The following is a 21,360-nucleotide window of genomic DNA, read 5'->3' on the forward strand; positions in this document are numbered from 1 at the left end:
TAGCGGGTAAAGAAATCGGGACGTAATGGCGTGTGAGAGTCGGCAATTTATCGAAAAATTTCATCCACCTTCCGTTTGGCATGGAAAACCCTATCATCGAAAATGTGACTATCCATGTTCTGACGGGGCTATTGTGGAGCCTTAACGGTGGTCTCCGCGCTGAGACCTCCATGCGGCTGTTGTCGGAACTCTGGTTTAGCCATCAGGGAGCTCGCTTTAATATCCCCCCGTTCAACATTCGCCCTCTTTCTCGCCCCGACTCACATAAGCACCGCCGACGCCGAGCTCCGAGAACCCGCCTTTCATTATCACTATCCCGCCTTGTGCTTTCGGGGGTGAAGACGGCTAAAGTTTGCAACGCCCTGGCTTTACTTTTAAGCCCGTTTGTGGGTTAGTGAGCGTGCAGTGCGCCATTGGACCTTGTCACGGTAGGTAGGTCTCCTTGTAGCCTCCTCGCGCTATGGCCGCAGCATGGCGGACCGAGAACCGTCGTCGCGCCAGTACACGACTCGCCAGTCTCGGTTCTACATTTTTTCCCTTCGAAATGAAGTTAAATCGATACGTCTGGACGATATGAATGACGGGGATTCCGAAATAATACTTAACGTTGAATTGTGACGATCGGTAAAAAGCTTTTTTGGAAATTATTTCCAGTTTTTTAGTTCTTCCTGCACCGACCGACCCTCCACCGCGACTGTATCCGTTTCAGCCGTTCGTTTGATCGACCAACCGCCCGTTTATCCAGAATCCCGCCATAAGGTACCGCTTAGATAAGTAAAATACTGTGTAGGTGTTATTTAGATAATTTGTTTGAATTAATCGCCGAGTGAGACCATAGAAGTTCTCCACGCGGAAACGAGCTTTACCTGCGGGCTGCAGGACAACTGTCGTTTAAAATGATCACGTTTTCAAAAAAAATCACGGCAGTTGTAAAGTGTAATCGATGTTTGTGCAACTATGCAATGTCCTTTTTAAAAGATGCATTTATCGAACACGCTTGTCCTCAGCCACGGTAGAAGGACGTTACTAGTGGGGGGTTGTCGGCTCTCACATTTCGCTTGTAAACCACATCATCATCCGAATGTTCAAATTACCAAACTACGCTTTAGTTGTTACGATAATCTGCAATCCAACCGATGGTTTACTCATCGGCTGGGATGTGAAGCGAGCTTTGCTGGGTCACTACTGCTCCTCGAAACGAGAACAAGCCGAGACCAGCAGCAGGATGGACGGGCGAAAGCAGCCGCCATCACTGAGAGTTGACATCGAGCTACGCCTCGCCAAAGAATGCATGGCGTTTTTGTTTTAAAAGCCCCGACATAGAAATGCCTAAATAAACTAAACGTGTCTGGGAGTATGTATGATATCACTTTTATTGAATATTCCATATTCCAATAGTTTAGTAAACCCTCAAGAACTCGAGTATTAGGTTCATAAGCGGAGCTAGGTCCACGTCCAGCGCATAGACGGTAGCGAGGTTCGTGTCGAGTGGTTGCGTTGGGACGCAATGGTCCCGAGCCGCACCATTCCCCCGCTCCTCTCGGCGGAGGTCGAAAGCAGATCCCCGTCCGTGGTCAGCTGGTCGCCTACAGCTGCATGTTGTCCATGAACGTTCCGCTTCCTTCTTCCGTGGAACCTCCCCACGTCCTCTCCGCTCCGAGGAAACACTACATTACCGAGACACAAGGGAAAATGGTCGCTCTCGGGAGAGCGTCCGGGAGACTTTCTTGTTGTTGAATAATAATTACACCGAATTCCTGCTTGACAAATTTGCTCGGGCGAAGCTCTTGCGAGGTGCTAGTTGAAGCCCATCCGCACTGTTATTTGAGATTTGAAGCCGTCACAAGCGATAGCCTCTGTCTCTCACCATGGAGCGTACACGTTTAGGGGCGGTAATGAACATAAAGCACATTTTAATACCACATGGGTTGGGAGTTTTTTTTTTTTTTTTTTTTTTTTTTTTTTGACGTAGCTTAGATGATATGATGAAGAACGTCGGAAATAAATAAAAATGAAAACGACAATTATATTTAACGATATAATTTAGATAATTTATAGAAAAACACAATAATTGTACATACGAATTGTGGAATCCTTCTCTAAACTAATCCTGGAACTTTGGTATTCTGTGGTTTCAATATTACACCAGGTTTCCCCCACATCTGTGCACTATTATCCCGCTAACCTGATGTTTGTTTTATTGTATAGCTATAGAAGACTGTATACCTACAGATGAATGGAGAAATGGAGACATCCACGCAAGACCAAGGTGAGAATTAATTATTGTGCTCATGCAATCTTTTTACTTGACATTATACATTTTAAATACTGAAATAATGGTCCAAATGTAGACACATGGCCCATTACTAAAAATAAGAAATAAGTATGGAGACATATTGTCATTCTCTAGTTGACTGACTGAACCCTGTATTTCCTGTATTTTATGGCTGTAAAATGTGTATTTACATTGATAGCCTAATGTTTTTTAATACTGGAGTTAAACAGATCTTCTGATTTACAGTGGGTTAAAGGAACACCAACATTTTGGGGAAATTCGCTTACTTCCCCCCAGTCAGACAAGAAGATGCATAGCAATTTCATCTCTTGTGTGCTCAGCAGAGATCCGGTTGTACGCTAGCCTAGCTCCATAAAAAAATGTAGAAATACACTTTCCACCAACACCAAAACTGTCTTATTTACATCATGTCAGGTGTTTGGGATGCATGTATATTTTCCCTAACGCACTTTCACTTCCTCGTTCGGGTTCCGCGATCTGACGTTTCTCTCAGCGCCAATCGCGTTACGCCTAGTTATGTCTCTAACAGCCTGCTAGCTAGCTAACGCCTAGTTCTATCACTGGTTAAGCTTGGCGACTCTTTCGAAGTTGGTTAAGGTTAGAGTTTGGAATCAGGGCTGGTGGTCTATCGCCCTGCTCTAAACCAAACTCGAACCTTAACCAACTTCGAAAGAGTCGCCAAGCTTAACCAGTGATAGAACTAGGCGTAACGCGATTGGCGCTGAGAGAAACGTCAGTGGCCAATCAGATCGTGGAACGCGGAAGTGAAAGTGCGTTAGGGAAAATATACACGCGTTTGGGATAGTAATGAACATAGAACATACTGTCGATAGTAACGGTAATGAACATGGAACATACTGTAGATAGCAACGGTAATAGAAATGAACATAGCACATACTGTAGATAGTAATGAACAGAACATACTGTTGATATAGTAATAAACATAGAACATACTGTAGATAGTAATGAACATAGAACATACTGTAGATAGTAACGGTAATAGAAATGAACATAGCACATACTGTAGATAGTAATGAATGAACATAGAACATACTGTTGATATAGTAATAAACAGAACATACTGTAGATAGTAATGAACAGAACATACTGTAGATAGTAATAGAAATTAACATAGCATGTTGTATTTTGTGTATTTACCACGTTTAGAAATAATGTAAAAATGAGACATTGTAATTTTCAAAGCAGATGCATAGTTGGAGCTATTTTCTTGATGATGACGATGATGGTAATGAATAGTCACTTACTTGATGGACCTATTAGGTCCAGCCAACTAACAACTCCAGGTTTAGTTAGAGCTGAAAATCTTCCTTTGTTGTGACACAATCTTTTTGTGCACTGTCCTCTTCACCAGATATAAAGCCAAGCCTTCCCATCGATGACAGCACCAAATCCCACCCCGTGCAGCAGAGAAACGTGATTTCTATCGGCATAGGTTGGCAAGCTCCACATTTACACCACCAATCCACGTCGGCCCTGACTTTCCCCTCGCCCGCCCCCCTCGACTGTTTGACTGGCTTGTCCTCCCTTTGTGCCACTCGGCCTCTAAATCCCATAGTTCCTTTTCTGTAAATTCTGCTCCAATAAGGTTTGGGATCTTGGTTTGTCAAGAAGTAACGGAAGGCGGCACATTTCCCAAAATGTTGGCGTGTTTTCTAACATTGATGGGGCCCAAAAAAAATCACGGATTGGGACTTAAACTTTGCTTTATTCCCTCAGTGTGTTGACTTATTAAAGGCACTGCTAGGAGGATTTTGACATTAGTATATCATCGATATCCTATATTTTGTATTGATATTGTGTACACTAGTTTCGCTGAAGGCATTACAGCACATTTCCACACAAAACCGGCTTCATCACCAAAAATTACTTCACGTTCACAGCTAGCAAGGCTATTCTCCTCTCCCCATCAAAACAAATCACATGTCGGGGGTGGGAACAAATGGCAAAATAGGACGTGGCAGGCTTAATGGGAAATATGGTCTTATCATGAGAATTAGGCTACCAATTGTTTCAGCAATGGTCTCATGCGTTTACTGTAATTATACCAAGGTATCCCAACCAATCTGACAATGATATATTCAGTTGAAAATTCTCCTTGTAGTAGCTTTAATGGGTCACGTACAGCGCGCTGGTGATTATTGTGAAATAAACCCGACGCGGGTGTTTCAAGATCCGGGTGATTCTAGGTTGTGTAAGTGCCGATAGCAATGCTCATGGATTTGGGGTCTATTCTTCTTGTCACAGTGTGGCCACAGGATGACCTCCTAAAACTGCTGGAATGCATGAAAGTGGCCCTTCCCCAGAAGGACCTGACCAAGTACAAGACGTCGGAGTCTCACCTGGACTGGGAGAAGGTGGCCTTCAATTCTTACACGGGAGAGATGTGCAAACAGAAGTGGCAGGAGGTCTCTAAGGAGGTAGGCCAGTGAAAGTGATGTTCATACTGTATGTAGTGTGAATGACTTGGGACACGCGTGCAGTGTCGCTCAGAACGGACACGGGCAAGAGTCAAATCTGGGCCTAACATTTTTCATTGTCTAAAGTTGGTAGGCCAAACCAAAGATAATCTAATAAAGGAAGATGATGTATTGTATTGAAAACGGGCCAGTTCCTGTCTGATAAGGTGGGGGGCCGTAAGCCTGCCAATGCCACCCCTTCTGTAGCTCATGTGACGCAGTACAGGAAGTCAGAACAACTTTGCTGGTCTCTCTTTGAAAGGTCTTTGACCAAACCTTATGATCACCACACCCGTTGGAATTTTGTAAACAGGAAGCGTTACTGATGAAAGCTTTGTCCAATTTTCACCAAACGTCACACACGTGTTTGCTCTGTGACAGGGAAGAGGTGTGCAAAGCTTTTTGTCATTCAGTCATGTTGTCACAGTGATAGATACTGGTGGGCCAGTGCCTCACAAAAAATCTGTCAGATGGTGCCACTATAGTCAAATGGTCAGAATGTACAACTTCGAAAGGCTTGTTATGTTCCATAAGTCTGATTGACACAAGCTTTTGTATACATATCCAGCTAGCCTTGTCTCCAACTTTGCCACTAGATGACTGCATAGAGATAATGGCTGTATAGAGATAATGGCTGTAGTCCTTGGGTGGTCAGAATGGGGAGAGATTGGTCACAGCTCATCACAAATTATGTTCTTTTGTTTCAACATTCTCTCCCAAAACGACATAATGCATCTTTTAAGTATTCATGCTCCTTCCTCTGTCTTTAACAGATACGTAAATTCAGGACGCTAACGGAGCTGATTTTTGATGCCCAAGACTACATCAAAAACCCTTACAAGGGAAAGAAACTCAAGGTGAGATTCTACTAAACAACTGATTACATACCAAATGTCACGTGACTAGCAAGATCAAATGTCACGTGAGATCATCAACTTTTCCTTCATCCATTTTTTTTTCACACAGAAACATCCAGATTTCCCCAAAAAGCCCCTGACTCCATATTTCCGGTTCTTCATGGAGAAGAGGGCCAAGTATGCCAAGCTGCACCCCGAGATGAGCAACCTGGATCTCACCAAGATCCTCTCCAAGAAGTACAGGGAGCTGCCTGACAAGAAGAAGGTCAGTGGAAGGGAGGGAGAGACAGCTTGGGTGAAAATAACGAGAGAGGAGTTAACAAATGTGAAGTTGATTGTACCTTTCTGACTCAACTGTTTTGACAACCTTGTTTTTTTTACTACAGAAAAAATATGTTGAGGACTTCCTAAGAGACAAAGAGACATTTGTGCATAGCATGCTGAGATTCAGGTAAGATGCCGGTCCTCAAACCGGAGCAATAATAATGATGATGATGCAAAGGAATTAGTCCCACCTGCCAGATCAGGACAGGGCTAGAACTCTGTGTATTTTTACTGTTCTTGCCATGGGGATTCTTGAGACAAATATATTATGTTTGCTAAGCCAGATACCAGAGCCAATAATAGGAACTGCCTCGCTATTGTCAGCTAACATTACAATACTAGATAACAGAGACATAACTAACTGACATGAACTCACTAGCATCAACTGCCAGCCACCTTTTTGATATTGTTACAAAAACTTTCTCATACACATGCACACGTCAGCAAAAGGTCCCAATCCAGCAGGTTGGTCACTCAGTGACATACCTACAGTGCATTTGCTTTTATTCTTATGAATGCTAGTTACTTGAGAAGAAGGACAAAATAAAACGACTAACCTTGTAATGTAAATATGAAATCTAGGGAAAACCACCCAGATCTTATGGAGAGCATGACCAAGAAAGGTTCAAATGTCCCAGAGAAGCCCAAGACGCCCCAGCAGCTGTGGTACAGCCACGAGAAGAAGGCCTTCCTCAAGACACACGCCGACGTGAGTCAGGGCCTCTACAGTACACACACACACCGTAGACAATACACACTCCTCCTCGATGCTGTGACACCACTGACATTTTCTCTCGACACCAGGCGACCACCAAAGACATCAAAGATAGTCTTGGGAAATCGTGGACACAGTTGTCTGACAAAAAGAGACTCAAATGGATTGGCAAATCTCTGGAGCAGCAGAAACAGTATGAGGTCAGTTGGATGGTGAAGTGTTTTCTTTGTCTGGTGCTGTGCCTTAAAATGTCTTAAAGTCTTGAATTCATAATTCGCAATTTTTAAGGCCTTAACAGGTATTAACAGGTATTAGGGGTGTAACGGTACGTGTATTCGTCCCGCGAATTTACGGTACGGCCATCACGGTGCGGTACGCGCACCCATGCGACGAATACGGCCCACAGCGCAAACACACCCACATGCAGGCACTCGCGAGGTCCGTGCGAGAACAGCGCACGTGGCCGGGCACACCAAGTCAGACTTCAGAGCGGCGAAAGTGCACGGAGGAGAACATTTACATTGGAACAGCTGCAGGGTCATTACAGTTTTCTTCCGTTTTCTTGTGCGCCCAATAACATTAACCAAATGAAACCAATGGAAAGAAACACACACGCGTCGCCGACACACACGCGCCAACAAACACATCAACATTCTCCCCCGCCGGACTCACAGGCACAATCAAATAAAAAGAAGAAACATACTTTTCCGGTGATCATCTGAGCTCCACTGTGTTTAAATCCAAATAATCCTCTGCCATTGTTGTAATATGTCATCTCATCTGTTCTCTAGTATTTAGTCTGGTCGTTAAGTAAAATTCTCTCTGGAAGTGAAACTGAAACTTAGCAAGGATAAGTTTAAAGGGGCAGTAGGCAAGTGGATGCCTGAACACAGAATGACACCAGTATTACTAGGGATGCTCGATATTGGCTTTTTTACCTATACCGATATTGTCCAACTCTTAATTTCCAATACCGATATCAACCGATACGATATATGCAGGGTCCCCCCCCCCCCCAAAATGGGAATAATTTCAGGTAATTAACATTACATATCTCTTGTTGTGGAATTAACACAACATTATGCATACTTTTGACAATAAATAAAACCAGAATTTGTTCTTACTTGCTTGCCTGGGTAAATAAAGGTTATAGAAATGTAAAAAAAAAAATTTTGGAAAACCGATACCGATATTTTCCGATATCACATTTTAATGCCGATATCGGCCGATAATATCGGTAGGCCGATAATATCGGACATCCCTACTAATTACCATGGCAAGCCTATAGAAAATTATTCTATTTAATAATAATTATTATAATAAATATATATAGATTAAAAAAAAAAGTATTTCAATTTTGTTTTTAAATTATATTAATTATTATTATTATAAAAATCTGTTGTACCGAACTCGTACCGAACCGTGACCCCAATACCGAGGTACGTACCGAACCGTGGCTTCTGTGTACCGTTACACCCCTAACAGGTTTTTGGGGAGATTAAATAATATTAAATATATGAATTTTTTTTTTGTATTCAAGTCATTGTTTTTTGCGGGGCTACCGGGAGCTTGGTGCATCTGGCGAGAGCTTGTATGGAACATGCAAGAATTTTAATTGGCGTGCAAGTGCGGCCACCAGTTCAATGTCGCTATGTGTTGTTTTTTTGCTAATATGGTTGTTAAATTGGTATTAAAAAGTCTTGAATCTAACTTGTTGAAACCAACAGATTAACCTGATTAAGCATTTAAACATATTTTACGAGTATGGTACTTATTTTTCCTTTTCTTACACAGTACTAGTAGGGGTGTAACGATGCATCGATTAATCGAAATGCATCGATTCTAATGTGACGATTCAACTGCATAGATTTGAATATGTTAGAATCGATTTGAATAGAAATTGATCTAAATAAAAAAAAAAAAAAAAAATTGTGTGTATTATGACCTATTATAGTCCATTCATGCTGAGTGAATCAGTTCCCCCAGCCACATTTGTGTATTCAAAATGTTTTGGGGAATTAACTGATAGAAAATGTATCGAAAATGTATCGAATCGAATCGTGGTCAAATGAAGAGATTTCATGATGCATTGAATCGTTGCCTGAATAATCGTAATCGAAGTTAATCGTTGTGAGGTCGCATCGTTACACCCCTAAGTACTAGGCTTGACCATGAAATGTGGTCTACTATTTCATAATTGAAGGGCTGTTGTATTAAAAGCATCAACAGCCACGGCAAAGAGCATCGACGTTCCCTTCAACACTTTGTTTATGCCGTGTTTTCAGGAGACCATGCGCGAGTACATCCAGCAGCACCCGGAGGTGAACATCACTCAGCCCATCAAGTCCACCCTGACCAAGGCAGAGCGGCATCTGAAGGACAAGTCTGACGGCCGGCCCGACAAGCCTCCCCCGTGAGTCCCCTGTGTGACTGGTCGTCTACCTCCTGCACAGTGCAGCGTTTCCCCACATATAGGTTTCACTCAGGCCTCTCACACACACACGCACACACACACACACACACACGCACACACGCACACACACAGGACACGTTTCAGAGTGATCTCGTCATCTCCTCTTCTTGGAGTCATTTGACCTGCCTGGCTCTCGTCTCTCACCATTCCCGCTTTGGCTCCTTGTCTTTTTTAAACTTCCCCAAATCGTGCATCCAGATTTTAACGCTACCAATTCAAAATCGATTCACAAATTCCAAAAATCTATTTTGAGGATTTATTTTTAGTTTCGTCTTCCTTTTTGCCTTGCTTTGTTATTGCAGAAGACTGGGAGTAACACGTTCAAATTATTGCATTTATGTTTCATATTGAGTAAATTAAACTGTAAAGTAAGTCTTACTCAAAGTTTACATTTGATTCTGTGTGATTTCTGTCTTTCAGACCTATTTAAGTGTCTACGAGTGACTCAAAATGGCAATCTAGAATCAAATTTATGCATGTATCGAATCAAGAATTGACTTCTACTCTAATCGAATGATCTGATCTCTGTGTGTGTGCTTTCAGTAACGGTTATTCAATGTTCTGTGCGGAGTTGATGTCGAGCATGAAGGACGTACCCAGTACGGAGCGTATGGTCATGTGCAGCCAGCGCTGGAAGCTTCTGAAACAGGGAGAGAAGGACGCCTATCAGAAACGCTGCGAGCAGGTCAGTACAGTCGTTTACTTTCACACAAAGGTTTCACACGAATCCTAAGAAGAAGAAATAAATGTTCCTCAGTTTTGTCTAACAGATCTCTCTTCTCTCTCTCTTCAGAGAAAGAAAGACTATGAAGTGGACATGAACAGATTTCTCTGCGTGAGTTTCTCTTGCTATGTTTTGTTTGAGTGGCACAAACATTGGGGTGGGGTGGAGAGGAGAGGAGAGGATTATCTAGAGGATCTGTTTTGAGAACTGCTGATGAGGATTACTCTGACCTGGAGGAGGGACCGGGTTCATTCAGCAAATAGTACGGCCAACGACAATGTGCCCGGCCTGTTTGATCCCTCCTTGCCGTCTGCACACACCCATTGCTGTCACGACTTACAAAAAGTACATCTTTATTCAGATGTTTTAAAATGGTCTCTATAGCATTCTCAAAAACAAAATGACACATAAGATAAGATAATCCTTTATTGATTCCCTTTATAGGCAATACAATTAGATTTGAAAAAATAAATGGTGTAAACAATATAATTATCTCTGAATATAACAAATATGAGAAAAATAAATAGTGAACAAAAGTGCAGATGAGGGTCTGTATGCCCCTGTATGCCCTATCGGTTATATCATACATAATCTGTGGAGAGAGTGAGAAATGATAATGAAGGGGTCAGCTGGTTAAGATCAATAGCACACTCTCAGTCTCTGTGTGAGCTCCCTGGTGCTATACATCCTCTACACAAGCGATTGTATCGGCTCAACCAGCAACCATTACATTATCAGGTTTTCCGGTGGCACGGTACTACTGGCCCTACTGAACGATGACGGTGACACTCCCAACTTACCTGCACAGTGTAAACAGGCTTGTGCAGCGGTGTGATAGTAATTCACTTGTTCTCAATGTGTCGAAAACACATGAAGTAATTTCTGAGCCTAGGTCTGTGGCGGATCGTAGCCCAGTCCTTATTATTACACACAGAATAAGAGCTGCTACCCTCACATAGGAGCTTCAGATCACATGTATTACACACAGAATACAAGCTGCTACCCTCACATAGGAGCTTCAGATCACATGTATTACACACAGAATACGAGCTGCTACCCTCACATTTGTGCCGCATTCAATAAGCCTACTTAACAAGTAGGATAGAAATGCTGTTGCAACCTACACAGGATATGAAAGGGCTGTGCATTACGTAATAAGCTCGGACTTATGGGACTGTGCCATATCAAATGAATAACGTTGGTTGGGAGGGAAGGAAGGGGTTAATTACATTGTTTCTCTGATGTCTTGTCTGTATGTCCTGTGTGTTCTGATTGTGTGTTCTCACACTAATTTCTATATCAACAGACAGAATTATCTTATCAGGCATGGTTTAATTTGTAGGTATATACAGTAGGCCTATGTGTATGCAGGTTTTACCATGTGCTTGTTTCTCTATTATGTTTGTATGTTCTCCTTTTTTCTAGGTTGTTAACTATTCCCTGTGTTTCTGCAGAGTTTATCAGAGGAGGAGCAACAGCGGGTCTTGGCTGAGCAGAAGATGATAGGCTTTAAGAAGGGCATCGGGGGCAACCCCGCCTCCAAGAAGAAGAACTCCAAAGCAAAGGTAAACAGCCTGTAATTCCCTACAACCTTTACATTTTCTATTGCAGTTGCACCAGACGTGGCCTGCAAACGTGTCATACCGTAGAAGAATTCCTCTACAACCTACTGGTTGATAACAGTTGTTACTACTGCAGTTACGATGCCATTCTATAGAAAGAAAAGTATGTTTTTAATGTCAAAATAGCACAGTCTTATCAAGCTCAGATCTCACTGTCTTCTGAATTGTTTAACGACAAGAGCTACAGATCAGGTGTGCCTAAACGTGTCACTACGAGGTTGTAACACTCCTCCATGATATTCCATTGCTCCGTAACTTGTAGGCCAGCCCAGAGAAGCCCAAAATGCCCATCTCTGCCATGTTCATCTTCTCTGAAGAGAAACGTCCCAAGCTGCAACAGGAGAGACCAAACATGTCCACCAGTGACCTCACGAGACTGCTGGCACGCATGTGGAACGAGCTCTCTGAGAAGAAGAAGGTACGCCTCTCGAGTGCAGTATGACGTTCTGCCGCTTCGGTCAGGAACACTGACTGGTCATATGGCAACAAATGGTTACAGGGTTGTATTTGGCAGCATAGGCTCTGCTCGGTTAAGTATAATACTATACTGTTTAGGTCATGAGCACTCTGGTCATATAGATTAACAGCAAATGGGTCCGCAGTTGTATTTGACTCCTCAGTGATGTATAATCAAAGTCTGTCTAAACAGAAGTATAGGTTCACTCTGCCGCCATCTTTGTAACAGGGACTAACAAGACCAGACTCCTGTCTCGTTTGAGTGGGGAGTCATCTTTTTGCTGTCATCCATGTAGTTGTTTTTCTTTCATGTTTGAAGTCACTGGTAAATTACTGACGACACAGAATGCTTAATATGGTCAAAAAGGATAATTTTGTAATCGAAAAATGGCTTATAATTCTACTCTACTGGTTTTTGCCATGGAGTCCATAGTCACAACCACCCACTGTGCGATTCCCAGCATTTTGGCGTTATGGCATTAGATCTCTATTAATTTAAAACACCTCTAAAACTCACATTTTATAATTATTTTCTCTTAATGTTTATTTCGCAGTAAGTAATTTAGTTGTTGCCACCATCTTTAGTGTCACAGGATTCCCCATTTATAACTTACCACAGTGATCCATCTCCTTATTGTAGACTGTCTCTGGAATAATACTATATAGTTTTAGTCAGGAACACTGGTGTTCTACAGATATATTTGGCGGTATAGGCTCTTCTCAGTGCAGTATAACACAGTAAAATACACAACAGGACACTGAATGTGCATCAAGGGATGAGGTGGAGCAATAGGGAGCACCAGAAATCCAAGTTGCATGATGGAATAAAGTATTCAAAGTCGTGGATGTTGTTACTTGAGATAATTTCCTGGTTGTCTTGCTCCCTCAGGAGAAGTACAAGCGCCTAGAAACTGTCCTGAAGGTAGAGTCGGCCAAGAAGGACAAGGAGGACCGCAGTCGTCTGCCAGACACACCCAAGACGGCACAGGACATCTGGCAGCAGAGCGTCATTGGAGATTACTTGGCCAGATTCAAGGTACAGGCCCGACTATTGACCTTCAAAAACAGCACAGAGTTGTCTTGTTTCTTTCCATTTCCGCTATGAAAGTTCTCACAAGAAGACCAAAGAGTACTGTGATTGTCTTGCTTTTTTAACAGAGCGATCGCTCAAAGGCCCAGAAAGTAATGGAAGCCACATGGAACACCATGGAGAAGAAGGAGAAGCTCATGTGGATCAAGAAGGCAGCAGAAGACCAGAAAAGATACGAGGTGAAAATAGTGAACTCCACGTCCTCTTTCAAGTCGAGCTGTATCATCGTGTTAGATTTCGACAACTTTTAATTAATGTTACTTATATCCTGTATTCCTTCAGGGTAGGACTCTGCTTTGTGTTGGTTTGTTGATGAAGAAAAGTCACTCAAATGAAATCTCCCTTTGAGATAATATTCGACAAACAGGCTCCCGGTATTCTCTTTATAACACAGGTTTATTGGCATTTAACGGCAAAATGGTTACAAATAGATTAGGTTGCTCTCGGGTCTGTGGATCCTCTCAGTTTGAGCTGCCATACCGAAGAAGCCAAGATTCTCTTTCCCTGGTCTAATGTTCCATTCTTTATCACCCTCTCCCATGAGGGCTGGCCTTTGGTTATCTCTCTTTCTGGCGCCTAAAGTTCAACACAACCTCTGGCCTCCTAGATTTGCTCCCTCTGCGAGAGACGCCATCTTGATACCTATCTAGTCTAGCTAACTAAAATGTTGACACTCTGCGTAATATCAGGTCAGAAGTAAGAATAGACTGTTCTTTCATATTAACACATTCTCGCCTTAAAGGAAAACTCCAACATTTTGGGAAATTAGCTTATTTGCCATCTACCTTGGAGTTAGACAAGACAATGCATACCTTTTTCTTCTCTGTGCATGCAGTAGGAGTAGGAAGATGCGCACCGTTAGCCTAGCTTAGTGTCAGTCACTGGAAGTAGGTTCCTCCATTAGCCTAGTTCCCAACGTCTTCCTACTCCTACTGCATGCACAGAGAAGAAAAAGGTATGTATCTTCTTGTCTAACTCCAGGGTAGATGGCAAATAAGCTCATTTCCCAAAATGTTGGAGTGTTCCTTTAAGGTCCAAGTGAACTTAGACCTACTGTATATAATTGTCTTAATGGTTTTACCTTCTAAGAAAACGCTGCCCAAGTCCTTCAATCCCTCCTCTACCTTCACTAGGGCTTCCCACTGCAACCGCAGCGTATGCCATGCTGCTAAAACTTTAATAAGCGGTACATAGAATCCCGTGATATGTGTTGTTTATGTCTTTGCTCTGTCCTGTGAGGTCCTATTCTTCCTTGTACCATGTGTGTCAGTACTATGTCCTGTGGAATTCCTGTGCATTTATTGTAATCGGCTTATGAAGTGATTCTGATGGTCGGCTGACGTTCTGCCCGTTCCTCGACAGAGAGAGCTGAGTGAAATGCGTTCGCCTGCTGCCGCCATCGCCTCGGGGAAGAAGATGAAGTTTGAGGGAGAACCCAAGAAGCCGCCCTCGTAAGTGTAGATTTCTTTAGATAAACCACGTTGGAAAAAGAGCACTGCAGAGGGTCTTAAGCGGACGGGTGCTCTTTGGGTTCAGCTATCACGTGGGTTAGCCATAGGCCAAACAATTGGATTTTTCCTCAAATGTAAACATAACCAGTCCAAAAAGATTATACATATAACAATGGTCCAACTAGGCACTCTAGAATCGGCCTACTAGCCGTCATCAGGTGATTATTTGTGTTTTGAAGATTATTATTATTATTATTAATAATTATTAATAATGATAATACACTTTATTTGTATAGCACCTTTCAGAAGAAGAATCTCAGCCCAAAGTGCTTCACAGCAGCAATGTAGACATAAAATTAGCATAAAAGTGGCATAAATAGGGACGGGCATAAAATGAGCAGATAATTTACTAAATAAAAGCAATGCATAAAGTGCAGACATAAGATTTGTATAAAATAGACTGAATAAAAGCAGTGCAATAAAATAGCTCTCATTTACAGTGCAATGGCTATACAAATAGACATAAGATTTGCATAAATTAGACAATAAAAGCAGTGCAATAAAATGGCTAATTTACAGTACAATAAGTGTATTGAAAGATTGTAGATTTTCATTAGGGATTAGAATGACTGAAGGACTAGTTCACCAGATGACAGTAAAAAATACTAGTCCATTAATCTGAACTGAATGTGTCCGTCCAGGGGTGCCAGAACAAAGCACTGCATTTCCATGGCTTGTTAATATAAGAATACATCTTATGTGTGTATTTAAAGGTGCGCCCTATTTAGTTTTGTGAGAGTCAGAGAAGTGAATAATGTCTATATGGTATATTTTCATAACCGAATAAACAAACTGTCCTCAGAGGACAATTGGATCCCTGGAACACTGTTTGACGCTAGAAAGCTTCCTGAAAAGTTACTGTTTCTATTTCACTGCTGTCGTTTACAAAGGCAGGGCCTGCAATTTTGATAACAAACATTATTATTCTAAGAATTACAGTAAATGTCTTGCAGGCTCTGCAAACAAATCCCCCTTCTCCAAACTGCATAGTGCACCTTTAACTTAGGGGGGGGGTTGTAAGTCAGCATCAGTCTCCAGTTGTACAGAGGTTATGTTTTTGTCCTACACAATAAGGGCCCTTTCTCACTCACTGCTCTGTGTCGAATCAGACCCGGCTCGCATCAGAAAAGGGTGTGTCTGTCTGAGTGAGAACGCTGTCCCCCGTCCCCGCCCCCCGCTGATTCGTCCCCGGGGGCGCTGAACCTGGACCGCTGAAATAGGTGGTCTCAGGTGCGCGCTAGTGGGGGCGGTTAGGCCTGGCAATTTTGTTTGCCATTGCTATGTCTATACATTGTTCAAATGCATTTATTTCTATTAGACCAGTGGTGCCCAACCAGTCGGCCATGGTTGACCAGTAGATCAATGACATGCAATATAATTGCCACAAGCGATGGGATAATGTTAGCTTCTGAACAGGCTAGCTAACTAGCGTTAGCCGTTAGCCATTGCTGTATACTATACTTTCTTGTTCGAATGCATTTATTTCTATTAGACCAGTGGTGCCCAACCAGTCGGCCGTGGTCGACCAGTAGATCAATGACATTCAATATAATGCATATAATCGATGCAGCAATGTTACTAGTAAAGGCTAAGCTAACTAGCGTTTAGCCGTTAGCTTAGCGCTATCGTTAAAACGCTCAAAAGCGGACTCTACAACACCATCCATTCGTGATAAAATAGGGTGGGTTATATTGACAAGGCTTGACAACAGAGGTTCAAATATAACTTCATATTTATTGGCAATTTGTTCATTTATATCATCATCCAGTCTCCGCAGTAGTGTTAAGACACTTCCTGTTTACATTTTCGAACGTGACATCATGGCCTACGGCAAGCGTAAACGCTCAAAAGGCAAACCGTAAACAGAACCCGAAGCGAACCAAGACCGCAGTGTGTACACAAACTAGAGGGGAGAGAGGGGGGGGGGGGGGGGGAGTTCGCATCAGATTCGGAACGGGGCCAGAACGGAACGGAATAGAAACGAATAGGTGAGTGAGAAAGGGCCCTAAAGGAACTCTCAATTATGTCGTGTGTTTTTTCCCCCTCTCCCTGATGTTAGCTGATCACATAACCTTTGATTCGTTGTCAGTATTTAATCCTCAGCTTTGATCTTGAATGTGCACCCACTAGAAACGGATACCAGAAGTTCTCTCAGGAGATGCTGTCCAACGGCGAGCTGAACCACCTCCCAATGAAAGAGCGAATGACTGAGATCGGCGCCCGCTGGCAGAGGACACTTCAGAAGGAGAAAGACCGCTACAAGAAGATCGCAGAGGAGAAGCAGAAGCAGTACAAAGTACTTCTAGAACAGTGGCTGGCGGTAAGCATTCACCAGCGGGGATCTGAGAAAATGTGTCCTGGACACTTGCGGTTACAGTCTTCGCCAGAGTCAGACAAGAAAATGGATACTAATTTCCTCTCTGTGTTCAGTAGAAAGTTATCCAGCTGCAAGCTAGCCTGGAAGCGGATACAGAGTGGCTAGCCTAGCTTAAACCCCAGGGAGAGGTGTTTTTGGCCAAGCCTGGGCTAGCCACTCTGTATCCGCTTCCATTAATTTGTGCTAAGCTAGCTTACAGCCAGATAGCTTTCTACTGAACGCACAGAGAGGAAATTGGTATCTATCTTGTTGTCTGACTCTGGAGAAGACGGCAAGCGCATTTCCCATAATGTTGGCGTGTTCCTTTTTAAATATCCTAATGATATATATTTTTTAATGTTTAAATCATGTCTAACCCAAGTTTCCACATGCTTCCACAGAGCCTGTCCACACAAGAGAGAAACACGTACAAGGAGTATAACTCACAAGTAAGTCAGTCATTTCACACCTTAATGGCTAGCATGCCTGTACAGTTCCTTCATACTGTCATGGCTAGCATGCCTACAGTTCCTGCTACATGGTTAGCATGCCTACAGTTCCTTCACACTGGCATGGTTAGCATGCCTACAGTTCCCTCACACTGTTGTGGTTATCATGCCTACAGTTCCCTCACACTGTCATGGTTATCATACCTACAGTTCTTCACTGTCATGGTTAGCATGCCTACAGTTCCTTCACTTATTCTCTCATCCTCTCCACATATTTCTAAACTGCTTCTTTGTCTCCCTCGACATCTCAGAAAAGGAGGTGTACAGCAAAGCCAGGAGGCCCCGCCGCCAAAGTAAAGGCCAAGTCGAAAAAATCTGTGAGTTTCAACTCAATTAAAATGTGAAAACCTAACTTTCTCTCTCCCCCTCACCCAAACATCCTACCCTGTCTCAGGTCGCTTTCACACAGGGGCTGTTTGGTCCGGACTTTCGGACCAGAATTCGATAGTCCGGTTTTTCGGGTCTGTGTGAATGCGCGTCGAACTCGGTCCGCGGACCAAGCAGGCGAACTCTGGTCCGCCTGAAAACGTAGGTCTCGGTTCGGCTTCAGCGGACCAAACGCGAACCAAATATAGGAAGTGATTATTATTACCACTGCTCGCAGCACTCACTGCAAAACAAGCACACTGCATCTAATCTCTCTATCTATCTATCTATATATGTCTGTGCATCTTGGGAAGAAGGAAGAAAAAACGCTTATTATTACCGAGGCGCGCGGCTTATTATATTATTAAAACAGCTACTTGTGGGCACTCATAAAAACACCGTGGTCTACAAGTTGTTTAGCGAGAGGATGGTGGTAATGTGCTTCAATAGAACAATGGATCAATGCCATGTCAAAACTCGGCTCCGCTGATCTGGGCTCCGCAGTACACACACAGACACACACACACGCGCGCACGCACACACAGGATCGCAGCCACACACACATTTCCACTGTCCAATAGACAAGCGCCCTTTTCGACCGCGTGACATTGTTCAGAAGGTCTCGGTCCGCCTCACAGAAACCTGTGTGAAAGCAGGCGAACCAAATGAAGAATGCAACAATGTTGCAACTTCACCCCCAGAACCGCACCGAGTCCTCCAAAACTCTATGTGAAAGCGACCTCATTGTTCAAATCTCTCTCACTCTCACCCAACCCCCCCCCCCCCAGCCTGTCTCATTGTTAAAATGTGAGAAGCTCTCTCACCCGACCCTCATTTTTAAAACATGAAAACCTCAAGCTATTTAGCTATTCTCACTTGGCTGTTGAAGAGCAGTGGCATCTCTTTCTTCAACTGGTTGTAGTCATAATTTATTATCACGTTCTAGCTGTATAGAACGTGTTATTACAATCCCTTACTCTTGGTGTATTGCGTAGGAATAGGGGAAAACACTTCCCTGCACTAGCTGGGCTAGACCGCTATAGACTATACAGATGGTGCTGAGTCGCAACTAGGGGGTGGTCCGGAGGGGGAGCTATGACCCCTGTCCAGGAGATTTTAAATAAAGGTTGAAATGAAATAATGGCCCGCGCAAACTTCACAAACCATATTATCATGTAGTAATAATTCTCTAAAGCCACGGTGGCTTTTATCTCAGAACAGCAGGGCTAAAATTGCGTAGCATGCACCATTACATACCATTACGAGATCTACCATTCAGCTGGACTCTGTATCAGTCTGAACACGGATATCTTTCTTCCCACAGGAAACGGAAGAGGAGGAGGATGACGAAGAGGAGGAGGATGATGATGATGACGATAAGGAGAAGGCTTCCTCTGAGGCAGATTCGTCCAGCGCCAGCAGTGAGGAGGATGACGATGATGATGACGATGTGAGTACTTTTCAATTCTCTATCAAGTACCCATGTTTTACAGGGTATCTTAAAAAGTATTACATTAATAATTCTCAATTTAAGGCCTTAAAAGGTATTAAAGAGTCTTACATTTCATTTGCACAGGTACAGGGGGGGGTGGGGCGGCAGGAGATTAAATAATATTAAATATATGAAATGTTTTTGTATTCCAAGTCGTTGTTTTTTGCGGGGCTACCGGGAGCTTGGTGTGGCTGGCGAGAGCTTGTATGGAACACACAAGGATTTAAATAGAATTTTTTACTTTTGTAACTTATTTTCAAGAAATGACTGATATTTTGAAACTATTTAAGTCCAAAACATGTAAAAAGAAAAAAAAATTATTAAATAATTTTTTTTAATATCGGCCCATATTGGCCCTATCTTGATATCGGACCGATACCGATGTGTAAAAAAAACTGCCATATCGGCGGCCGATATATCGTGCATCACTATAAATAATGCATCTACTCACACAAAACGGCCTAGCTAAGTGAATTATCCTTGTTAACTAAAGATATCTGTAAAGAAATGGTGGCCTGGCGTTTTTTCATTCAGAAATGACAGGCTTCAAATGCTTCCGTGACAGTTGTGATTGAAGGATCAAGAAAAGAGGGCGGGGCTTGAGATACGTCAATTATATATCTCTTCCTTTTTTTGTGTTTGTGTTACTTTGCTCGCAGGACGACGACGACGACGAGGAAGACGAGGAGGCCGAAGATAAGGAGAACAAGTCCGAGGCCAGCAGCAGCGGGTCGAGTTCGGCGGAGTCGTCGGACTCGGACTCGGACTAAAACCGTTTTGAATTTGTGTCCTAAAGAGAGACTGAGCAGCGCTGAGCTGAGCCAAGAGTCCGGGGAGCTCTGCCACTGTGCCAACCCTGCTCTCCTCCCACCACCAGGGGGCGTTCCCCTTGCATTGCCTCGTCCATTTCACACTCACCCCTCTCCTGTTGTCGTTTTTTTTTAACGTTTTTTCCATTGGGGATCTGTCCATGGAGGGACCACGTTGCTGTGATATTGTAATGTCCCGTTATGTGTCGCCCTATTCCCTTCCTACTCCCGACGGCCGTATCTCACACCTCTGCGTGTTAGACCAACACGACCGGGAGAGCATCCCCACTGGCTTGGTGATGTTGTGGGCATTTTCTACAGTCATGCTTCAGTTTTTCAGTTACAGGTCAACGGTGTCTAGAGCTTTCAAAGAGCTGTAATGAGGTTTTTTTTATATCCCGGGGGGGGGGGGGGGGGGCAATTAATTCCCCCTCCAGTGTTTATTTGTTGTTTGTTATGACAGGTCTACATCCGATGTGAGGGAGCGGTGAATAGGCTTAATAGAGCCAAAGAACCTATTACTATGGTGGATAATGTTGGGGGGGGGGGGGGGGGGTGTTGCGGTTTGGGGGGGGTGGGGGGTTTGCGGGGTACTGGAAAAATTGCACTCTTCAGAATGTTTCCTTTTAATCTTTTGCTAAGCCTCTTCTTCCTCTCTACTCTCAATTTCTGATGTACATTTTTTTTTATCGGTTGGTTCTTAAAGAGGTGGTATATTCAGGAAAAATCAAGCCATTATGAATGTCTTTTTTTTTGTTGTCGTTGCTGGAAAAGTCTGAGAACTTGCTACTAAACCACACGTTTTAAAGGTTGAGGCGCGTCTGCCTCTCATCTGTCCTTGACGGGTGTTCCGGGTTAACCCATACATCTACTAAACCACACGTTTTAAAGGTTGAGGTGCGTCAGCCTCTCTTATTCTGTCCTCGACAGGTGTTCCGGGTTAACCGATGCATCTGTAAAAACCCGTAGGAAATGTGTCGCGGACGCCGGGGACATTCAGAGGATCTTTTGTGTCGAAGTCTGAAACAATTCAATTGACTCAATGCAATTTGGAGGCTTCATCCTGGTAAGATGAATGTTTATTGTGGAACCGGAGTAGTTTTGTCGTTTAAGCGATAGAGATTCTAGTTTCCACAATAAGAGGAATTATTTTAGTTTTTCTGAATATTTGACTTATTCCAAAAAAGAAAAGAAAAAAAAATTGTAGATGGGATCTATTTGTTCTTTGAACCACTGTTTTGATCTACAGTTAAATTTGCTAAATGGTTTATGGTTTTGTTGTG

General features: G+C 43.1%; 1 protein-coding gene across 1 annotated transcript; it reads left to right on the forward strand.

The window, feature by feature from the left end:
* The first annotated feature begins 287 nt into the window (after window positions 1-287).
* On the forward strand, window positions 288-20,595 carry ubtf (upstream binding transcription factor). Its single transcript, XM_084328878.1, has 22 exons — window positions 288-428; window positions 2,209-2,269; window positions 3,669-3,749; window positions 4,562-4,734; window positions 5,547-5,630; window positions 5,740-5,895; window positions 6,017-6,081; window positions 6,537-6,663; window positions 6,759-6,869; window positions 8,955-9,082; window positions 9,686-9,827; window positions 9,936-9,977; window positions 11,321-11,431; window positions 11,751-11,906; window positions 12,834-12,980; window positions 13,103-13,213; window positions 14,397-14,485; window positions 16,676-16,865; window positions 17,303-17,350; window positions 17,662-17,727; window positions 19,101-19,226; window positions 19,928-20,595. Exons 2-22 carry the CDS (start codon window positions 2,233-2,235, stop codon window positions 20,036-20,038), a joined length of 2,301 nt encoding a protein of 766 aa, XP_084185004.1. The 5' UTR covers window positions 288-428; window positions 2,209-2,232; the 3' UTR covers window positions 20,039-20,595.
* Window positions 20,596-21,360: the final 765 nt, after the last annotated feature.

This window comes from Notolepis coatsorum, assembly GCF_963971535.1.
Source record: "Notolepis coatsorum genome assembly, chromosome: 14".
NCBI classification, from domain to species: Eukaryota; Metazoa; Chordata; class Actinopteri; order Aulopiformes; family Paralepididae; genus Notolepis; species Notolepis coatsorum.